General features: G+C 54.3%; 1 protein-coding gene across 3 annotated transcripts; it reads right to left on the bottom strand.

Annotated features, from left to right (window-relative positions):
* Window positions 1–2868: 2868 nt before the first annotated feature.
* CARD10 (caspase recruitment domain family member 10) lies at window positions 2869–19318 on the bottom strand. 3 transcript variants are annotated; one of them, XM_064702449.1, is made up of 21 exons: window positions 18886–19318; window positions 16548–16766; window positions 16090–16227; window positions 15443–15768; window positions 13429–13611; window positions 12918–13073; window positions 12673–12798; window positions 12336–12530; window positions 12099–12236; window positions 11274–11389; window positions 10990–11030; window positions 10193–10313; window positions 9555–9735; window positions 8620–8743; window positions 8027–8267; window positions 7681–7750; window positions 7243–7342; window positions 6772–6930; window positions 4697–4821; window positions 3947–4062; window positions 2869–3721 (listed from the first exon to the last, which is right to left on the bottom strand). In XM_064702449.1, exons 3-21 carry the CDS (start codon window positions 16217–16219, stop codon window positions 3514–3516), a joined length of 2856 nt encoding a protein of 951 aa, XP_064558519.1. In that variant the 5' UTR covers window positions 16220–16227; window positions 16548–16766; window positions 18886–19318; the 3' UTR covers window positions 2869–3513. The 3 variants fall into 3 exon arrangements, with proteins under 3 accessions (XP_064558519.1, XP_064558518.1, XP_064558517.1); XM_064702448.1 differs by lacking the exon at window positions 18886–19318 and adding an exon at window positions 18656–18718; XM_064702447.1 differs by lacking the exon at window positions 18886–19318 and adding an exon at window positions 17649–18044.
* Window positions 19319–19832: the final 514 nt, after the last annotated feature.

Genomic DNA, 19832 nt, shown 5'->3' with positions numbered 1-19832 from the left:
TGCTGAAATCAGAGCGCCTCCTCAGGGAGCTACAAGCTGTGGGCATCCAATCTCAGCATGGCAAAAAAATAAAAATAAAAAGTAATAAGTTGGGGCCCAGGAGAATTGGCGGGGGTGTGGAATGGCTCCATGTGGAGAAGGACACCCCGCCCCATGCACATGTCAGATCATGGGACCTTAGACCAGAGGGGTGGGCAGCCTGCCAGGGTCCCTCTGTGCCACACTCCCACCGTGTGTCCAGCCACCGGCACTTCCCAGGCACACAGGGAAGATCTCCCTGCAGGGCTAAACCCCTGTGCTCAGTTTCTCCACATCTCAGACATACTTTCACTCTGCCCCTGTTCCTGGCTATGGCTTTTTACTTTTGCAAGGAAGAAACCACTGAATCCACTTCTCTTCCCTCCTCTCCTGTATTTCTCTAAGTCTCAAAGACTCCTGCCTTCCCCTGAAGCAAGAACATCTCCAGAGCATCTCCCATATCCCTTTGGAGAGTCCCTGCAGGTTTTATTTTTAGATCCCTTTGAATACTGATGCTTTCTTACACTGATTTGGGGCACGGGGGGAGTCATTCACCTTCAGGCCTTACATTACTGCAGGGATGTGAACCTGGTGTGACTGGGATTGCTCACATGGCTGGCCAATGCTCCTGAACCAGAAATTAAGCTCCCTGAGTGCTCCAGCCACAGACCAGCAGCCTCAGGCACCTGTAAAGGAAGCTTCTGTAGCTCCAAGGCATCCTGCAGCACCTTGCAGCTTTGGCTTAGGAGATCGTTTGGGAGGCACAGGTGGGGCACAGGCAGGGCCCCTTAGTGATGGCCCCAGAAGGCATTACAAATACAATTCAAAGCTGCCTCATACAGACCATGGTGCCAGGAAACTCTGCTGGGGCAGGGGGCCGCTGTGGACTTCCCAGGGTGACACATGTGCCACCTCAACAATCCCCTCCCCGGAGAGAGAAATCTTGCTCTCAGTGACTCTTTACAGGGGTTTGCACAAGGCTGTTACAGCTGGTAATTGGTGCCCAGGGCTGCTAATTGCATTGTACCTGTTACCTAACCTGTGACTCATTCCTCCAAGCAGGCAGCCACCCACCTAGGAGGTAAAAAAGGTGGGCTGGAGTGTGCAGGGCAGAGAGGGTCATTTATGTTTGCCTTGGAGCCCTCTGCTCCACTTCTCACCCATGTCCAGAACAGGTTAAGGCTGGATTTTTAAAGCCTCAGGGGAGAGAGGCTGGATGGAGAGCCTGGAAGAAGCCTGGGAGCAGGCGAGGCAGTGCTGCTGCTGCCTGGCTAGCTGGGCAGTGCCAGCCTGCCTCCCACAGCCTCCCTTTGCCTCCCTTTCCCCATGGCTGAGAGCACTGATGGCCCAGGGAAGTGCTGGGGGTTGTGATTCTTTGGGAGGGCAGCAAGGGCTGAGCTGGGTAAGCACAGCCTGACTACCCAGGATGGAGGGGCTGCTTTCAACCCCCTTCAGCCCTGCCCATAGGGCTGGGGCTGGTTCCCAGTGCCAGCAGGGACAAGTCTGAAGCCCTGTGTCACAGTGCCTCACATACAGTGTTTTCCCTGAATACTCAAGCGCTACTTTTGCCCAGCAAAGATGCAAATTCCCATCTCCAAACCCATGACAGGGTGAATGGGAACTTGTTTTGGGACTTGTCTTCTCATCAGCTCAACAAGAATCCCACTTTGTTTGCCTGCAGGGCAAGCACCCTCCCAGGGGACTGGCTGAGTTGGAATGCTCAGGCTGCATCCCCTGGAGTGGATGCCACTTGGGAGCTTTCATCTGGAGCCCTGTGTATGCCAGCTCCCCCTTCCCTGAGAGAAGAGTTGCATGGCTCCAGGGCAGAGCGAGGATTCTGCTCTACATTTTAGTGACTGCCAGTTAAAATCTTCATTTTCTTTCCTCCCCCCTTCTCTCTCGTCCTCATAAAAGACACAGCCAACTGGTTTAGAGCCTGAAATAACACCTCACAGGGGACTAGCGAAGATCAGCAAGTTAATCTTTGCTCAGAGCTTCACAAGTGCATGGCACCAGCAGTGCCAAACCACAGGGGCAGGGGGACACAGAGGGGACCTGACTCTGGTGCTGGCTGCCCATCTTCTCCCACTGACCCCAGCATCAGCAGACTCTGCCTGACCTCATGCCCCAAGAGCCCCAAGCCCCCCAGAGCCACAGACTTCATTTTTCTCTGGCCTGCCTCAGGAAAAACCACCTACCACCACAACCACACCCTCTCCCCAGTGTGGGTATCCTGGCACCTCTCTCCTATGGCATCTGCTAAGGGTGGCTGCATTACAGGATTTGGGACCATGCAGTTTAGGTGAGCACTGCTGTGGCTGCCCAAAGCCTCCATCTTCCCCCTGCCAGAGTCTGAACCCACTCTGGCCCCATGTCAGGGTGAGAACCCCACCTTGCAGGGGCACTGTGCCCCTTTCTCCCAGCAGCATGGCTGGGCTCAGGCTCCTTGCTGCCCCCCAGGAGCCTGAGGTAGCTGGCTTGTCACGTCATGCCAACCAGGCCATGGAGGGATGCAAAGCTCTAGGGACCCCAGCCAGACACAATTCAAAACTCAAGTGAGTTTTTCCCTGACTTTCCTAAAGCACTCTGACCAACATCAGTGCTGGGGAGAGCAAGGGACTGAAAACCAGGGGCCAAGTAGAAAAAGGAGGGGACTTATTCTGTGGCACACTTAGCCTGTCCTCTCCCCACACCTCTTGCTGCCCTACAAGAGCAACATCAGTGCTCCCTCCCTCCCCTGGAGGGCTGGGCAGTTGGGTCTCACCTAAAGGAGGAGAAAAATATCCCATTGTGCATCATCCACACCTTCCCAGTAACACACAAGCCCGCAGCCTGCCACCCATTCCCATTATGAATAGTATTTAATTCTCCTTTACAGGCGGTTTGCCAATGAAAGGCTCCATTAATAATTTACAAGCAATAAAGAGTACAGCTCCTATAAAACCAGGGTTTGTTGCAACCTGAATGTCACTCCAGCCACCGTGGGTCACAGGTGTATGAGCCATGCTCCCTGTGCCGTGGGGCCAGAGGCGAGGTAGATGGGAAGAGAGGACCCGGAACACACGGTGCCACCAGGCAGGGGAGATGGTGGTGACAGGAGAAGAGCTCAGGAGCTTGAAATCTGTGTGAGAAATGCACCTAGGCAGCCTGATCCCACAGAGTTCCCCTACGTTCCCTGTCTGTCAGTCTGACCACGTACAAGGGCAGCCCAAGGCGACAGGGAGCAGCCCACAGGGGTGGTTTCCACCATGATGGTGGAAGATGCCTTCCCAATGAAATACAGAAAGCTCAGACAGGGGAGGCACTGTTATCTGTTACTTCCTGGCTCTTGGTGGCCCTCAAGGGGGGAGAAAGGCTACCCTGGGGGGCCTTTAGCTACCAGCATCCCCTCAGGGAGGAAGAACACACTACCTGGAGGGGCTTGGGAAGGCAGGGGCCTCTGAGAGCAGCTCTGGGGGACAGTAGGTGGCAGGAGCCATTCTGCTACCCCCCCACTCAGTCCTCGCCCTCCTCAATCCACAGCGGGCGGGTTTGCTCCTGGAAGATGCAGCCACGAACCACCTTGGGCAGCTCCTGGGCATGGCTCCAGGCGTGGGGCTCCACCCGGGCCCAGGAGCAGGGCAGGGTGTGGAGCGCCCGCTCCACAGCACGGCTCATCTTCAGCACCTCCGAGTCCCGCTGGCCCGCCTTCCCCAGCAAGCTCCTAGGGAAAACAAGGGCAAATGTCACCCTTGGCATAAAGAGGTGGGGTGGCAAAACCACCCAGAAATGTGCTCACACGTACAGAAAGGAATTGCTCCCCTTGCAGCACCGAGCCCAGCACACACATCCAGCGCTCTCGCCTGATCCTTGCCGTGTCTCTGATCAGAGACCAAGGCTTCTCTCTCCTCCCGTGACACCCTCCATCCATGCCATGCTCTCTCCTCACCTGAGTCCTCGAACGTTCTTCTCAGTGACCTCGACATGGATAACGATGGGGTATATTTCACTTTTAATTAGATCCCTCACACCCTCAACTCCCAGCTCTAGCAGGCAGTGTTTATTCTGGAAAGGAAATTGAATAGATTTACTGATTTAAATGGAGAAAAAATAACCCCGGCCCCTGACAGTTACATTAAATCAAACCCCATACTGTGCAATATCATTGCTTTTCCAATACTAATTCCATTAAAAGTGAGATTTATGGACAGTGCCAATAGAAAAGGGGAGAATTAAAGAGCAGGGTCACCCACTCCATCACTGCCAATCCAACCCAAGAGCTCACTGGACCCCTCTCTCAGCCACAACTCATCTTCACATCCTCTTTGTCACTTCTGTCACCCAGAGCCTCACATTTCTGCCCTGAGCAGAGCTGTTGCCACTTGGTGAACATGAGGAATGTGAGAGCAGGGAGGTCACTTCTGAGTATGGCATGTCCCACAGCCTCCCCCACAAATCCACATTTCCCATTTATTTTAGCTTATCAGAGACTCAGAGAAATGTCCGTATTTGCTGCTCCACAACTCCACAGCACCTTGACCTGAAACACTCTTTAAATTACACAACCCCCAAGCAAGCAACTCCTTTTCTATCACCACACCACTCTCCCTCTTCCCCCACTCAGCTGCCCCCTCCTCTCCTCCAGTGTGAATGAGCTGCCCCATCCTGGCCTTTCTCCCCACACCAAAAGCCTCAGAACCTTCTCCATTGCCTCCTGGATCATGTGGATTCGTCCGCTCTCCCTCTGGTCCTGGGGGGCAGCAGTTCTAGGCACAGGGTGCTCCTGAGCATGGGCTGTGCTGGGATCCCCTCCTGCCAGCTTCTCTGCAAGCCAAGAGGAAATGTCAGCCACTTCTCCCTCCTGCACAGACTATCTACCTCAGATCCCATAGGTTCACTGCAGCACTGGTGCTTATCAAGTTCAGTGTTTACAGATTCTGGAGAGCAAAACTAATTATACAGCATCACACTCTGGGCATGGATCTCCTGCAGCTTTCTGGGAGGCAACAAGCGAGACATCACAGCTGAAAACACCTTGCATGGCAAGAGCAGCACCTTGTGTTGTATCACAGCAGCCTAAGCTAGCTCACAGACATTATCCACCCACTGCTACACTGTCCCAACCCCTCCCTAACAGAGCATGGCAGAAAAATAACCACTTTATCCTGCCAAATAGGTTTTCTGCAGGGTTTGAGTGCTACGCAGGCTTATACAGAGCTCCTGAAAGTGAGCACCATGGCTGGGGAAGCAAGAGGAGTGGGTGTATTGCTGGGAGAGTGGGAGGAAAATGGGGATGAGCTGAACCTCCTCTTGCTGGTGGCAGCCTGCTAGAGGCAGGACAGCATGCAGCAGCCAGCACCAGGAAAGCAGCAGAGAGGTGATGCTGGGACAGAGAACTGGGGACAGAGCTGGATGCTGCAGTGGTCAAAGCAAGGAGAGCCAGGTGCTCCTGGTAAGTCCCAAAGGAGGCTCACACCACACACACACCCAGATCTGGCTTGGGAGCCACAGGCCACAAACCCTGCACTCCAGTGTGGCTGAGGCAGGAGCCAGGCCTTACCTGCCCACCATGCTGCCCTAGGCAGCTGCCCACACTGCCACAGAAACATGAGGAGGCATCATAAAAAGGCTTTTAGGAGCTGCTTGTCTCTAAGATGGAAATAAAGTAATATTTTTAGCAGAAGGCATGTTTGGAACTGGGTCCAGAGTATGTTCCAGTTATCCCAGGTTCCAGGCTGGCTGGGCATTCTCTGCCTGGTGACACAGTACTTCCCAGGCAGACCTGGATCCTGCAAAGCCACGTTTCCTTTGCAGGCAGCAGACTCTCCTGGAAGATTCAAAGAAAATACAGGCAGCAAACAAAAGATAAATGGCTTGGGGCTCATGGATTATTTTCCTTCCCTCATAGACGGCCAAACTAGCAGGGGACAATGGAGTTTTTGCCCTCAGTGTAAGTTCCCAATCAGAGTAAAAGCTTGGAAGCAGGTCCACCATGCAGTGTGAGGGGAACCCTGCAGAGGGCTCAGCAGGACAGGATATATGGCCAAGTCACTCAGCTGAGAAGCCCAGCAGCCAAAATTTTCAGAGCCATCCTTCAGGAAACCAGAGATTTTTCACTGCCTCCATCATTACCCCGCAAACAAATAAACCAACTCATTTTTCAGTCCTGCAGTTGGCAAACGGAGAGCTCTAAATACCAGGAAAAGAGAGCACTGGAGAAGTGAGGAGGAAGGAGGAAAGAAGGAGCTGTCCTCTCTGAACATCCCCTATGGGAGAAATGCCCTTTCCCCAGCAGCCTCTTCAGCCATGTGTCAGCATCACATCTCCTGGCACAAGAGGAGGATAACATCTCTAAGGTTGGAGCCTCCTATTCCTGGGCAGGAAGAGCTGGCATGAAGTCAACCTGCAGATCCCACATCAGCCAGGGTTTCCATCTCTGGGAAGAGCCACCCAGAGCAGCAAGGCAATGCTACACCACTCAAGGGAAGAGAGAAGAACCCCATGTCTCACTCAGGTGACCAGAAGGGAGGGCTGGCTTCCCAGTGGACCAAAGGGATAGGACACAGTTAAAAACAGCGGGGAACATCTTGCAGACACTCAGCCCAATGAAGTGATATGTCAACAGGCATTACATGGGAAGACCAAGAGATTCCCACACATATCTTCTGAAGAGAGATCTCATGGGCTTTTCAAGACTCCGATGAGATCATAACCTTCCAAGAAAGGAGCAGCTCTTCACTGAAATGGACCGAGCAACCTCGTGTTTCTGCCTACCTGCTGGGCACACGTGGAAGTCCAGGCGAGAGGTGGGCAGGTCCAGCAGATTCCTGATGAGCCGAGGTGCAATGCAGCTTGGCAACAGCACCACGGGACGGGGTGTCTTGACCACCACAGGGCGCACCAGGCTGTAAGGCTTCAGGGTCGTGTCTGGGTCTGGAAGACAGCATTGAAAAGAGAAAGGCAAAGGCGAGAACACAGGAGACCAGGACAGCCTACAGACCACTCCAGCGTTCTGTACCACCTCTTCATCCTGAATCATGGAGGCACCTACCAAACCATCTTATGTCCCAGGAGAGACCCTACCCTGGTTACAACACTCACTCATGGACAGATACCCTGCATGCAGAGCCCCTGGCCGTTTTCTGGGACTCCCTCAAGTTACACAGCAGTTTATTCTCCACAAAAAGTTGGATGGCCAGGGGACAACTGGGTCTCCAAGGGTAACAGGGCAGGCACAGGGCTCACCTGAGCAGGGGTCCAGCCACAGCTGCTGGGGAGGCTGTTCTGGGCTCTTCCGTGGCTTGGATTTCACCAAGCGCAGTTGGCCCAAGGCACGTTTCTTTAGCTGAGGAGAAAGTGAGGGCAATTAGGCTGAGAACACTGCCCTTTTCACACACATGAAGAACTGGCTGCAGAACATCCTCTGGCAAAAAGGATGGAGCACCCTTACAAAAAACAAGGGATTAGGACTGCCATGCATTAGGTTCAGTCTGAGGAGTGGGGAAGTGGTAGAAAAGCAGCCACAGAGCAGTAACATTGCGTGGCCTAAAAGCTTTGTTTGCTAACCCATCTGCCACCTCTGCACAAGTTGGTTTACCAAAAGAGTGGGGGAGATTGTCTCTGAGGTGGTGAGATGGCCATGGGCACACACCCCAACTATCATCACCCGCTTCTTTGGCTTACAGTATTTCTGTGGCCTCTCTGCTGCCCAGGCATCTGGCGCTTCTCCTGGATCTTCAAAAGCTGATGAGCCCTGAAAAGACAAAGAGCTTGCACTCAAGCAACTCCAGAAGCCCCAGCGACCATAGCCTGCAGGGATACTCTTCACCAATCCCACAGACCTGTTGCACAGGCATATCAAAGCCCTCACTCAACCTCCCAGTCCCTCAAAGGCTCCCAAACGCTACCACACTGGTCCCAGAACAAAACGTAGTCATGCTACACCACCGAGAGAGCTCCAGGACTGCTAGGGGATGGCCAGCACAGACAAGGGGCAGGCAGCCCCTGCCTCCCTCCTCGTGCTGGGTACCTGCTGTAGTTGGGCACCGTGCCCTTGTCCAGGTCCCGCAGCGTCAGGGGGTCGACGCGGGAGCAGTACCACTCCAGGCGGCCCCTGTGCATGGTGTCCGTGACGTGCAGGATCTCCCGACACCTCACGCACAGCGCGTACGGGTCCGACGGCTCCAGGAGCGACACGCTGCTGCGCACGTAGAACGAGTCCCCGGAAAGCTTCTTCCCCTCCTCCAGGGCTACCCGCAGAGGCTGGTATCCTGCAGCACAGAACACAGGGCGCCACAGGTGGGGACGCAGCAGACAACAGTCACCACTAAGAAAGCCAAGTCCCCAGCACAGTTGCGATGCTCTGGATTGGGGTTGGGGTGCAGAGGAGGCAAACAGACAGAAGGTCTGTACCTCTGTCCTGTAACTCAGAGGATGCACATGACACACCAGAGAGGGAAAGCTACTGGAGCTATGGCCAACCCCTGTGTCTGACATGGTGGTCTAGGACCAAACAGGAGAGGAGAGAGAATAACTGAGATTAATCTCCAGGTTTAGGTGGAGGGTCTAGAAAGGGAGGCAGAGAGCTCAGGCTCAAAGCTGATGGAGTTGCCAGCACCTTACCTTCTAGGTCAAGCTGAAAGATGAGACTAGATGGCTCATCCCAGTGCAGCAGGCTCAGGTAGGCAACCTCCCGTGTGCAGTTCTCCAGGGAAAGCACCTCTTCCTTCAGCGATGGCACCCTCAGCTAGCAAGGACCCGATGCCGTTAGACCTAAGGGCTGGAAGAGCATGCACCCCCCAGGCTCCCTCACCCATCAGGGTTACACAAAAGGTTTTACAGAGTGAGGCAGGTCTGGGAAAAACTGTATCTGAGGACCTGGCATCCTCAGTCTGCCTCTGGCTGATACCTGCTGCCAGCAATCACCCAGTCTGGATGGTGGGCTATTGTGAAAGGAAATGTGTGTGTGCATGAACATGTGTGGGAGCAGGAGCACTGGTTTGTTTTCAGTTACAGGTGGGATATTAATTCAAGTAGTGCAGCTGTATTTCAAGTGGTGTCATTCTTGGCAAAAGAAATGCCCTTCCCTCCTTCCAGGAGCCTTCTTCAGAGCAATTATTCTCTATAACTCAGGAGGGTCACAAAGGCCTGAGAAATCTTGCTCCAGAATTGATTGGTTTGTGATGGGCATGTGCAGGATGCAGGATGCAAACTGCTCTGAAAAGCCACGAGGTGACAGACACAAAGATGAGGGACACAAAGCTGTACTGGCATCTTAATTGTGTGACTCATTTTTGTTTCTCCCTTCCCACAGCTCAAGGGAGAGTTTCAGAAGGTCTTGGCATTTTTACATGCACAGGTACACTCAAGTACTATGAGACCTGGGTGGGTGTTCATGCTGTGTAAGCTCTAGACAGGGAGCAGCCCTGGAAAATAAGAGAAATAGAGGTGGACTTCAAGCTGGGGAGAGGTCATCTTGCACTGGGGATCACTCTGCACTCCTTGCATCATCTCAGGTGCTCTGCAAACCCACAAAAGGAGCCCATTCCCAGACTCACCTCAAGGAGCCGGCACCCTTCCCTGAGTCCTGCTTTTTCAGCCTGTGAGCCCGGCTTGACCCACTGGACATAAATTCCTGTCCTGTTCCCTCCAAGGATGGAGATGTCTGCTCCGAGCCTCTTCTCCTGGGGTGAGGGGTGGCTGGGATGACCCACACTAGAGAGCTGCACCACCAGTGACCTGGCAGGGAAAAATGCCAAGTCTGGCAACTGAGGTTTACTGCCTTTTCTAAGAGCCAGTCCCCCAGGCCTTGTGTCCAGCTACAGCAGCACAGAGCTCGTGACTCACCAGGGCACACAGAGCTCACAAAGCCCCACAGCCCCTTCTATGCCACCAGCCCCACCACCAAAGCCCAGCTGGGTTCCCACAGTCCTTCCCTACCTAGACACTTGCATGTCCAGCCCAGAGCAACATCTCCACCCCTGCCATAACCAATAGGATGGTGCAAAAAATTGAAGTCCTGCTAGGAAGCCAGGACTGTAGGATCTTCATTTCTCTCCTCTCCCACTAGCAAGAAAGGGCCTGCAACTGCAAGGGAGGGGCAGAAAGGAAGGGCCTCCCAAGCATGGTCCCTGGCACCACGAAATGCCCCCTCAAGCACCACCACAGAGTGCCCAGCTCAGAGAGCAGCAGTCACCTCCTGGTGACCTCCTTGCAGCTGGAAAGCGTGGACAAGCAGATCTCCGACTTCACCCTGGTGTAGGTGCTGCTGGAAGAAGAGGAGAAGGCCCCCAGAAAGGTGCCAGGAAAACTGCTGCCTAGGAAAGAGCAAAAGGGAGAGGGAGCACTTTACCTGTGCTAATGCTACAAGTTCTGGGGGTGGCAAGGGTCTGCCATCCTCTCCTGACCATTTTCTAGCATCTGATTGGGAAACTGAGGTTGCAGGGAGGCTTTGAATAGTCATCCTTAATAAAAGGGTTTCCCGTGTTTCCTGAGAACAAGCAAATCTTCGTTCCCTTCATCAGCATTTTGGTCAGAAGGCAGCAGCAAGCCAGGGCCACCTGGATGTGCCCAGAGATCAGCCACCAGCACCCACCACAGGACCTGCCAGCACCAGGATGCAGGATGCTCCTCTTCACTCCAGGAGACTTACAACCCATCACACAGGTAGTAGCAGGTGAAGGGAGCATCCAGTAACACCTCAGGGCAAAAGTATTTCCCTCTTCTATTACCTCCTCCCCTCAACAGCTCTCCATAAGCCAAACAGAGCTGATGCAAACAGCTACCTGCTCTGCAGAAGAAAAGCCAGCTTTTCCAGCTGCTGTGCCTGACAAGGCACGGGGGAATATGAGGGGCCATTGTGCCATGCTACAGGTTCAGAGCCCTCACAATGAGCTGCACAAACCAGAGCTGTGAGGGAGGGCCACTTTTCCAACCCCTCTCCCCACAGGCCCCACTCCTTTTCAGCTAAGCGCATTGAGGAAAGCCTTGTACCTGTTCCATCTTCCATGCTGCTAAAGGAGCCACAGGACAAGCTAGAAAGGAGACACAAAATGGATCTGTAAGGTAGCAGCTTTTCCAAAGCCTGTTTGCATTCCATTCTCAATCTCAGCTCCACAGACTACCCCACCACCCCCAAGCATCCCTGGAGCCACCACACAACCTCCTGACAGCCTTTCCACTCACTTCCCACTCCAGGTTCTCTCCTAACCCTGCCAGGCATGTCTTCCTGGAGCCCAAAACACCAAGAGAGGAGCCAAGCAGCCCTCAGCAATCACCTTTTGTGGGGCATGCACCTCTCCTCCCGCTGCCGACGGAGGATGGAGCCGATGCAGGGAGGGAAGGGGAAGGTGGAAAGGCGGTTGATGTCCTTCTCGCTGTCAGGAGTCTCATCCTGGGGCAGAGTGAGAGACATGCACGCTAACACCAACACCCAGCACCATTTCTTCCCTCCCTTCAGGCCAAGGGAGCAAACAGCTCCTTGGCTACCACAGCCCTCTTTGGGATAATCCTCATCCCTCCAAACTCCCAGGGGCACCTTGTTTTCCCAAGCAGATAGCTCAGCTAGAGGTCCATGACACTGCATCCCCATCTTTTTGCAAAGCACAAGCTGTGGGAGCAGTAGCAGATGAACAGACTATCCAAACTTAGTCCTTACATTTCTGTTTCAGCCACCACACACCCAGAGGTGTGAGTAACCTGTGGCACTGCCCATTTCAGGGTGCTCTGGGATGACAGTTCAAGGAGACAAAGGAAAGAACCTGACTCCATTAAAAACCACACAATGCTGCTACAGGGTTCAAAAGAGTCCGAATTTCTCCTCCAGCATGTGTAGATTAAACAGCATCTTAGGGAGGATAGCATCTTACATGAGGCTGTTGGTTTCTAGGGTGTCATATGGAATGAAGGGTTTTCACGCACTTTAGGGCAGGATTGGCCAGTTTGTTAGAGACTGAGAGCTTTGCATTTGAGATCTGCTCACACCTTACACACCATCCCACACCAAGTCTCACGATGAAGCCACTCCAATGCCTGTATGCCCTTCCTGAGCAGTGTCTCCACTACCTCAGCTGAGGGCCAGCCTCACATGGTCAAGCACTCACCATGCTCTGAATGGCTGAATCTCCTGGGAATGGGGTGACAGAAGTCCCCAGGGTATCCATGAGTCCATTTGCAGGGCTGTCTATGAGGCTCCAGGTGCTGCTGAGGTTGGAGCAGAGGGAGTAGGAAGAGCTGCACATCTGGGAAAGAAGGGACTCCATCATCCCATTTGCATTCTCCAGAAATCAGTCCTGACCCCTTTGCCTTCCCTCTTTCCCCTTCCTTCTAGCCACCCTCACCTTGCTGAGGCTGCGGCTGCCTTGGCAGCGCTGCAGCTGTGCCTCCAGCGTGCTGTTCAGCCCCTCTGCCTGGCTCAGCTTGCTTAGGAGCTCATCCCGCTCCTCCTCCAGGGCCCGCACTCGTTTGCGGTACTGGTCCTTCTCAATCAGGCTCTGGGAGTATTGCAGCTGCACCCCATCACGGCTCTGGATGGCCTGCAAGGAGCCAGAGAGCGAGAAAAGACACAGAACCGCACTGCTGACCCACACCTCCCCCCCGGCATGGCTGCACGAGATCCACTGGGGAAGGAGACGTATCCAGAGCCCTGTTCTTGCTGGGCAGTCACAAGCAATTTACCTGGTCCCGCTCTTTTTCGATCTCCTCCAGCTGCAGCAGCACTGTGTTCATGCGATGCTTGTAGAGATCACAGTCCTTCTGCAGCGTTCGGTATTTCAGCTGCAGATCTTCCACCTCCTGGAGGTACTGGTAACAGCAAGCAATGAGCATTAGCCTTCCTGAAAGCAACTGCCTTACAGCATCCTTCCCCTCTCTTCCAGGCCCTTCTTGGTGCGCAGGGGCAGAGGTGGTGATGAATGCACTACCTTATCCCTCAGCTCTTCGGCCCACTGCAGCTCATTCTGCAGGGAGTTGAGTTTCTGACAGAGATCCTGCCGGTCATCTTGGGCTTCCTTCCAGTCATGCTCCAGGATGTCCAGGAGGATCTGCTCAGAGCCTGGCACTGGGCCCTCACCGGGTTTCTAAGAGGCAAGAGGGCACTGTCACTGCACCACAAGCACCAAGGGAGCAACAGAGCAGGGCTGTGACTGCAGATTGGCACAACTGCCATCATCATGCAGCATCAATCTGCTGTACACTCCAAGGCACAAACTCACACTTGTGAGCCCAACCAAGAATTACAGAGCTGGAAAAAAGCACCCATCACTACCTGGACACAATGACAGCCACCGTAGCCAAGCAATATGCTCAGAGGATGGGACAGGCCAGCCCAAACCAACGATTTCCCCATCTTTCTAGTGGCTATGTAAATATCACTGGAGATGGCCCAGGAAAGGAGGTGACCTGGAGCCTGCCCTGCCCTGCCCTGGCAGGTACCTGCAGCATGCCCTGCAGCTCCTGCAGTGATGCTGTGAGCCGCTGGTTCTCAGCCCACAGCTCAGACACGGTGTCAGGCTGGCCCCGCTCCTCCGCCTCTCGCTGCGGCGCTGCCGACGCCGGTCTCCGCAGCAGGCTGCACTCCTCCTCCAGGCTGGACACTTTGCATTTCAGCTGGTCCACCTGCAACCCAGGGAAGAAACAGTCTAACACACATGGCCCTGCACCTCAGCCTTACTAGGAGAGCGAAGCAGAGAAGGTGCTGAGAAGAAAACAGGTCTGGAGGCAAGTAAGGCATGGGAGGCAACCACAGGCAACCATGTGAAGGAGTATCCTACTGCTGGGCTGAGGTTAGAGCACAGCTGCGCTCAAAAGCTTCTCCCTCAGGGAAAGGAGGAAGACGCACTTGCATAAGCACATTCAGGATCATCTCTTGGTGCAACAACTTTCTTGCTACCCTGGGGCACCCACAGTGCAGCCGGACTTGACCGTGGGTGGACAGGGACATCTGGTGCGCAGCCAGGGCCAGCAGCTGTGAGTATCTCAAAGATTCCTAGAGCAGCTGAGAAACAAATTCACAGCAGCAAAATCCACTGGAGGCTACTCAGTGTGGGAGGCCACCTCTGGCCTGGGAGGTGTTTGAGGCTCAAGCTGCTGGAGGCTGCAGAGTACTACAGGGGCATCATCATTCCCTGGCCTGGTCCCACCTTCCTCCACCAACATGTCTCATCAACAGGAGACAACAGAGGTCAGTGACTTTTAAGGATAAGAAAGGTCCTCCCAGACCTGTAATGAATGATAAGATTGATCAGAGAACCAATTTCACAGGTAAGGCTTTGAGAGGAAACGGGACAGAAGAAGCCTATCAAAGCTACCAAGAAGCACTGCCAAAATTACGAAGGAGGGATTGAGGAACTGAATTACTTCTGTGAATGTGCCCAAAAGACCTACAATGACTTTTGGGGACCAGACACTTCTGGACTCAAGAGTCAGGAGAGGAAGGCAAGCTGAGACTCTGCTTCCAGGGGGATTTCTTCAGCCCACAGTTACCTTCAAGTGATTCACCTCCCTGCTCCAAAGAGGCCCAGGGGAGCTGGCATTGTCAGGAATACAGAAAAAAAGGTAGGGGAGGATCCTGCCACTGGCAGAACAGAATGAGGTATGAAAGGAAATCACAAGGCTCTGTGAGAGGTCCAGGCCCAGACTGGTAGGGGAAATGCCAGGAGGCAGCAGAGCACTTAAAAACACAGGTTATTAATAGGTTCAAGGTAGGGCTGTCCTTGCCCAGGCAGGAAATGGGTGCATGTTTGCAGGAGGTGAGAGCCTGGCAGCTGGAGTGCAGTGTCACGAATTCCTGCAGCTATGCAGGGCATGAGTCTTGCAAACGTCATGAGAGACATGAGGTGGCGGTGGGGCGTGGCAGGGGGAATGGAGTCTAAGCCAAAAGGCTCCTAAGCTCAGCAAGGCAGGCTGGGCAGCTCCAGGCAGCACACATACACACCCAGTGTGAGTGGCTGCACAGCCACTGGCCTCCCTAGGGAGAGGAAAACGCAAACCCTGAAGGGGGAAAAGTAAATACAAACACACAGTTTGACAGCGTGAAGCTATCTGCTGCCTGCCTGTGCTGCCCAGAGAGCAGTGCAGGCAGCACAGGCAGGAGCACACAGGGCATCTTGTGGTGCCAGCAGCCAGGCTGAGCATCAAGGGATGCCAGGGAAGACATCAGCCCTGCTTCTGGCTCCTCTAGAGATATACCTCCAACCACACCAGTTGGCAGGAGCTGGTGATGTATCTCCAGCTGCCCCCGCTCATGGTGAGCCTCCTGCACTGTGCCCATGCCTCAATCTCTCTGCAGGGCACATTTCCACCAAGAGCAGGGCAGGATCCCCATCACGCATCCTGTGTGCCATCAGCTCCTTCACGCTCTCAAGCCACCACGTGCAGACATCCGTGGGCCGTCAGAGCCCCACCACATCCCGCTGCCCACCCCTGTGCTCCCTGCCCAGGATCCCACCAGCAGCTGCAGGTCCCTGCTCCGCAGCACGGCCACATTCTTCTCCTCACAGAGCTGTGCGTAGCGCATGGCCATCATGTAGTTCTCATCCTTCAGCCTCAGCAGCTCCACGCTGTTGGAGTCCCACTCCTCTCTCAGCCGCTGGCAGCGCTCCTGCACCTTCAGGAGCTCCTTCAGCTGCTGCTCCAGCCGGACCTGCTCTTGCTCCAATGCCTGGTTTTTCACCTGGAGCTGGTGTTCCTTCAGCAGGTGCTCCTTCCGCTGAGCCCTCACCTTCTTCACCTCCATCATCAGGAACTGAGTTAGTCCCTCAGGGCCTTCCTCATCTGGGGAGAGAAAAAGGAGAACCTGTTCCTGGCTGCTGAAATAGGGGTAACCCCAAGAAACAGATTTGCCCAATGCTCTGCTTTCCACAAGGGGTGACAAGTTCTCCTGAGGGTTTGCAGTCCTTGCTGTCCCAGGCTTATGGCACCAGTCTGTCACACCTGTGTACATGGCCCCCTCCCTGCCAGTTCCAGAGTACAGAACTGTCCTCACACACTGCCAGCATGAACCTGGTTTTTAAGCAGACACATGAACTTGCACAAAATTTTCTGGCCCTCCCATGCAAGCAGCAGCTGAAGGGAGAACAGAGCACCTGCTCCTACCCAGGATCATGGAGCAGCGCTGGGCTGGTTCCCTCCCCGTGAGCCGTGTGTAGTGCTCTGGGTAGTAAAACTCCAAGGATTCCAGGAAGGCTTCATAGCCTCGCTTTCCACGGCGCCGAAGGATGTCCATCAGGTAACCTGGAAGAACAGATAAAGAGCTAGGATGAATGAAGATGAAGAGCTCTCCCTGCAAAACAGAGAACACTGTGTAGCCCCACTTCATGATATGAAAACAGCACCTCCATCAGTTCTACTTCCATCCACAAAAATGGGAGTGGTGAGAGGAGGGAGAATGAGGTGAGAGCACTGCCCTCTTCTGTGTGCATGCAGGGGGAGGCCCTGGGTACAGAGCACCTCAGAAAACAACAAAGCGCAGTGTGTGCAGCATCCACTCTGTGTCAGAACCACGTTATCCCCCCAAACCAGGCCCATCCAAGTGCAAGTTTGTCTTCTCCCACCTGTCTGGTTGCTCTTGCAAGGGAATCGGCAGGAGTTGAGCACTTCCTCCTCATCCTGCTCGTCTATGACGCGGCACTGGCGCAGGTACGGCGTCAGCTTGGCAGGGTTCAGGGAGCGCGTCAGCTGGTGTCGGGCACTCTCAATCTTCTCCCAGATGGTGTCCTCCTCCTCTTCCTGCTCTGAGAGGCTGCTGGCTTGGAGAGGTGCATTCTCCACGGCTGGAAGGATAAAAGGAAAGGATAAAATGATGAGGAATGATAGACAAGCACAGGCAGAAGGCATAAGTAGGCATAAGTCGAGGTATGATCCTGCAAATGATCCATTTGTCCAATCTTGCAAATGAGACTCAGATACATTAGAAAATATTTTACATACAAATGGGTTCAGCAGCATCTTGAGTGTCCACCCAGAGCCTTAGATATGTAGAAGGCAAGTGATGCATAAGGGAGTTAGAAGCCTATATAGTAGGAAGTCTAGAGAAGATATAACCCTCCTCTCTCAAACATTCTTAAACCCCTCAGCCATCACATACCCTCCCTTTTGTGCCATCCCTGAGAATGAGAAACTCTCAGGACCAAGAATTTTTGCAGCCTGGGACATGCTTTCTCCTCCTTGGGGCTGGAAATTACCCAGCAAATGAATCCCTGGCACTGTGCAGCAAGCATTGGTGACCAAACAAGTTCTCAAGGGCACCATCCCACAGAGAAGCTTGGCTACAGGTACTGGAATCAGCAGGGAATCGCATGAGCGTATCTTTGGTGTATCTTCCACACAGCTCTACAGAGCCCTGAAAATATGTAGCAACAAGGCAAGCACTCTGCCAGCCAAATAAAGCAAGAGAGAACCCCTCAAGTGAATGGGCCAAAACCTCTCAGAACCATGGTGAACCTGCTCCATTAAGTCCTACAAGCTGTGATGAGCAGGTATGAGCAATGTGCTTTCTCCAGCCATGGATCAACTCAAACAGTGTTATCTGTTTTCACTCGAGGAATGAAGTCTGCTTCACAGGCCAGCACAAATCCTTTAAGCTGTCAAGGAAAAGCACAGCAAAGATCTCCTGAGACTTAGAAGGATTTCTCCTCCAATGTGTGCACGGTTACCTGCTGCTGTGCTGCTGGCATTGAGTCTAGCTTTGGAAGCCAATGCACACAAACATCCCCAGGGGCAGGGCAGAGGTTCACATTCCATGGGGAAAGGAAATGTCCCAGTCTTTTTCCTTTTCTTTGGAAATTTGAGGGTGGAGTTCTGTTTGTTGGTTTCGGTTGGTTTTTTTGCTTTTTTTTTTTAACTTGTGGTGCAAATTATAGCATGCTTTTTCAGACTAGCAGCCAGCACAACAAGGAGGATGGCTAAGAGAGCTGTGCAGAAGTGAATGCTCCAGATACAAACACAGGAGGCTTGGGGTCTGATGGATGGAAGATAGCAGGAACAGAGAATTGCTGACACCACAAAAGGCTCCCAAGTGTCTCATTTTTTGTGCTAAAGAGTTTAGGAACCTAAATACATATACAGATATGGATTGTTTTATGTTAAATAAAACCAGTGTTTCTTGCAGAAACTGAACTCTCATTTGAAACTCTTGTCCCATAGACGCAAGTATGCTGGAGAGGACACAGCAGCAGGTCACAGAAGTTGAGCTGTTTCAAACTCCACAGCAGTTTTGTCCCTTTAAGTCAAACCCTTTCTCCAAGAAACTCAAGCCGGCTGCACAAGCCGCGACCAGCTTCTCGGCAGGAGGCTGGGCAGAGATGGAAAGGGAGAGGGAGGGAGAGAACGAGAGGGGAGGGGTGGGCAGAAGGTTCCAGAGCCGGCAGCCCCGCTCCCGCTCCCGCCCAGGGTGTCCCCCTCCCGGGGCGGGCGGAGGGAGCGCTTCCCTTTCGCGGTCTGAAGGCGCCCTTCGAGAAACGCCGAGCCGGAGGCCATTCCCGAGAGGTGCCGGGCGAAGAGGATAAGGAGCGCAGACATTCCCCCCACCACCACCGCTCCCGAGCCGGTGCCAAACTCGCGTCCCGGGGCGATGCCGACGAGCTCCGCCGCCTCCGCGGCACAGGGGCCCGGCGGGGCTCGCCGACCCGGGACCCCGTTCCTGCCGGGGCTCGCCCCTTACCTGCCATCCCCGCTCCCCGCTCCGCTCCGCGCTGCCGCCCCGCCGCCCGGCAGGTGTGTCTGAAGCGCCCTGCCCACCCCCCGCACCTTCCCACCCTTTTTCCCTGCCTCCCTCTTTCCCTGCCTCCCTCCCTCTCTCCCTCCCTCGTCCGGCCGGCTGGAGAGAAGCCTGCACCCCCGGGCTATGCAGGGCTCAGCTCCGCCCGCCCCCAGGGGTCGCGGGGCACTCACCGGCGGGGCGGGGGCGGATTCCCCTCGGCCACTCCCGGTTCCTGAGAGCTCCGGGCGCTCCTCACCTGGGCGAGCCGGGGAAGGGTTTTCTCTGCCTGTGTCCCGTCCTAACCCACCTCGGTCCCAGCCCCGGGACAGAGCTGCTCCCCGGAAGGATGTGGCTCGCCAGCCACTTCTCTTCCGAAACGCCCCCGACGGACCGGCAGGGAAAGGGGGTGCCCGCCTTGGCCAGGACCCTGCCCGGGCGGGATGGGGGTCTCCTCGGCAAGGCACAGCCCCCCCGCCCTCTTCCACAAAGAAGAGATTCGTAAGGAGAGGCTGCCTTTGGTTCCAAGGCTGCAGAAATTGTAGCCAGGCCACCCAAGCTGTAGGCCTGGCTCTGCACTGGAGGGGGGAATCCAAGCAAGGGGAAAAAGTTGAGAGTGTTGGAAAAATGCCTGATCCAGGCCAAGAAGAGATCCCACAGGCTAGATTTTGGCCCCAATCCTCAGCTGTGTCCGTGGGTGGAACTGGGTGTGGAGACACCCCAGGGCAGTGTGATGGAGATGTACTCCAGGGCATGCAGGGGCTTGCAACCTGGGCCAGGCACAGTGCATGCTGGGAAGCCTTCCTCTGGTCCGAGTGGCCACAGCAATCCCAGGAGTGGGCCTGCATGTCCACACAGCATCCCAAAGAGTTTGCACAGAGTACCCTCCACACCTGCCATGTACTCAGTTGCCCAAATCTATGCACACCACTGAACAAAGAGGGCTCTGGGAGAGATGGAACTGGACACCAACATCAACCCTCCCCCTTCAACGCTAAGATGTTCTTCATTTTCTCTAGCAACCCTATTTCACTCTCATTTCTTCATTCTCAGCTGTGTCAGACCTCAATAGCCAGGCTATGCAGTGCAGGCTCTGTACAAGAAATTCCCAATACATTATCGAGCTCATAAGAAATGGGAG

The sequence above is a fragment of the Zonotrichia leucophrys genome, chromosome 1A (genome assembly GCF_028769735.1).
Source record: "Zonotrichia leucophrys gambelii isolate GWCS_2022_RI chromosome 1A, RI_Zleu_2.0, whole genome shotgun sequence".
NCBI classification, from domain to species: Eukaryota; Metazoa; Chordata; class Aves; order Passeriformes; family Passerellidae; genus Zonotrichia; species Zonotrichia leucophrys.
Note: the sequence above shows the minus strand (reverse complement) of the source record. Positions and strands in the feature narration are given on the sequence as shown.

What these genes read in the sequence shown, in the direction of transcription:
- CARD10 (XM_064702447.1), bottom strand. Translation starts at nt 17,736, where the DNA reads ATGGAATGTGAACCTCTGCCCTGCCCCTGGGGATGTTTGTGTGCATTG. An exon ending in CCGAAGAGCTGAGGGATAAG is followed by an intron (nt 12,799 to 12,917) that starts GTAGTGCATTCA and finishes TGCTGTTACCAG; the next exon opens with TACCTCCAGGAGGTGGAAGA. An exon ending in AGGTGCATGCCCCACAAAAG is followed by an intron (nt 11,031 to 11,273) that starts GTGATTGCTGAG and finishes TCTCCTTTCTAG; the next exon opens with CTTGTCCTGTGGCTCCTTTA.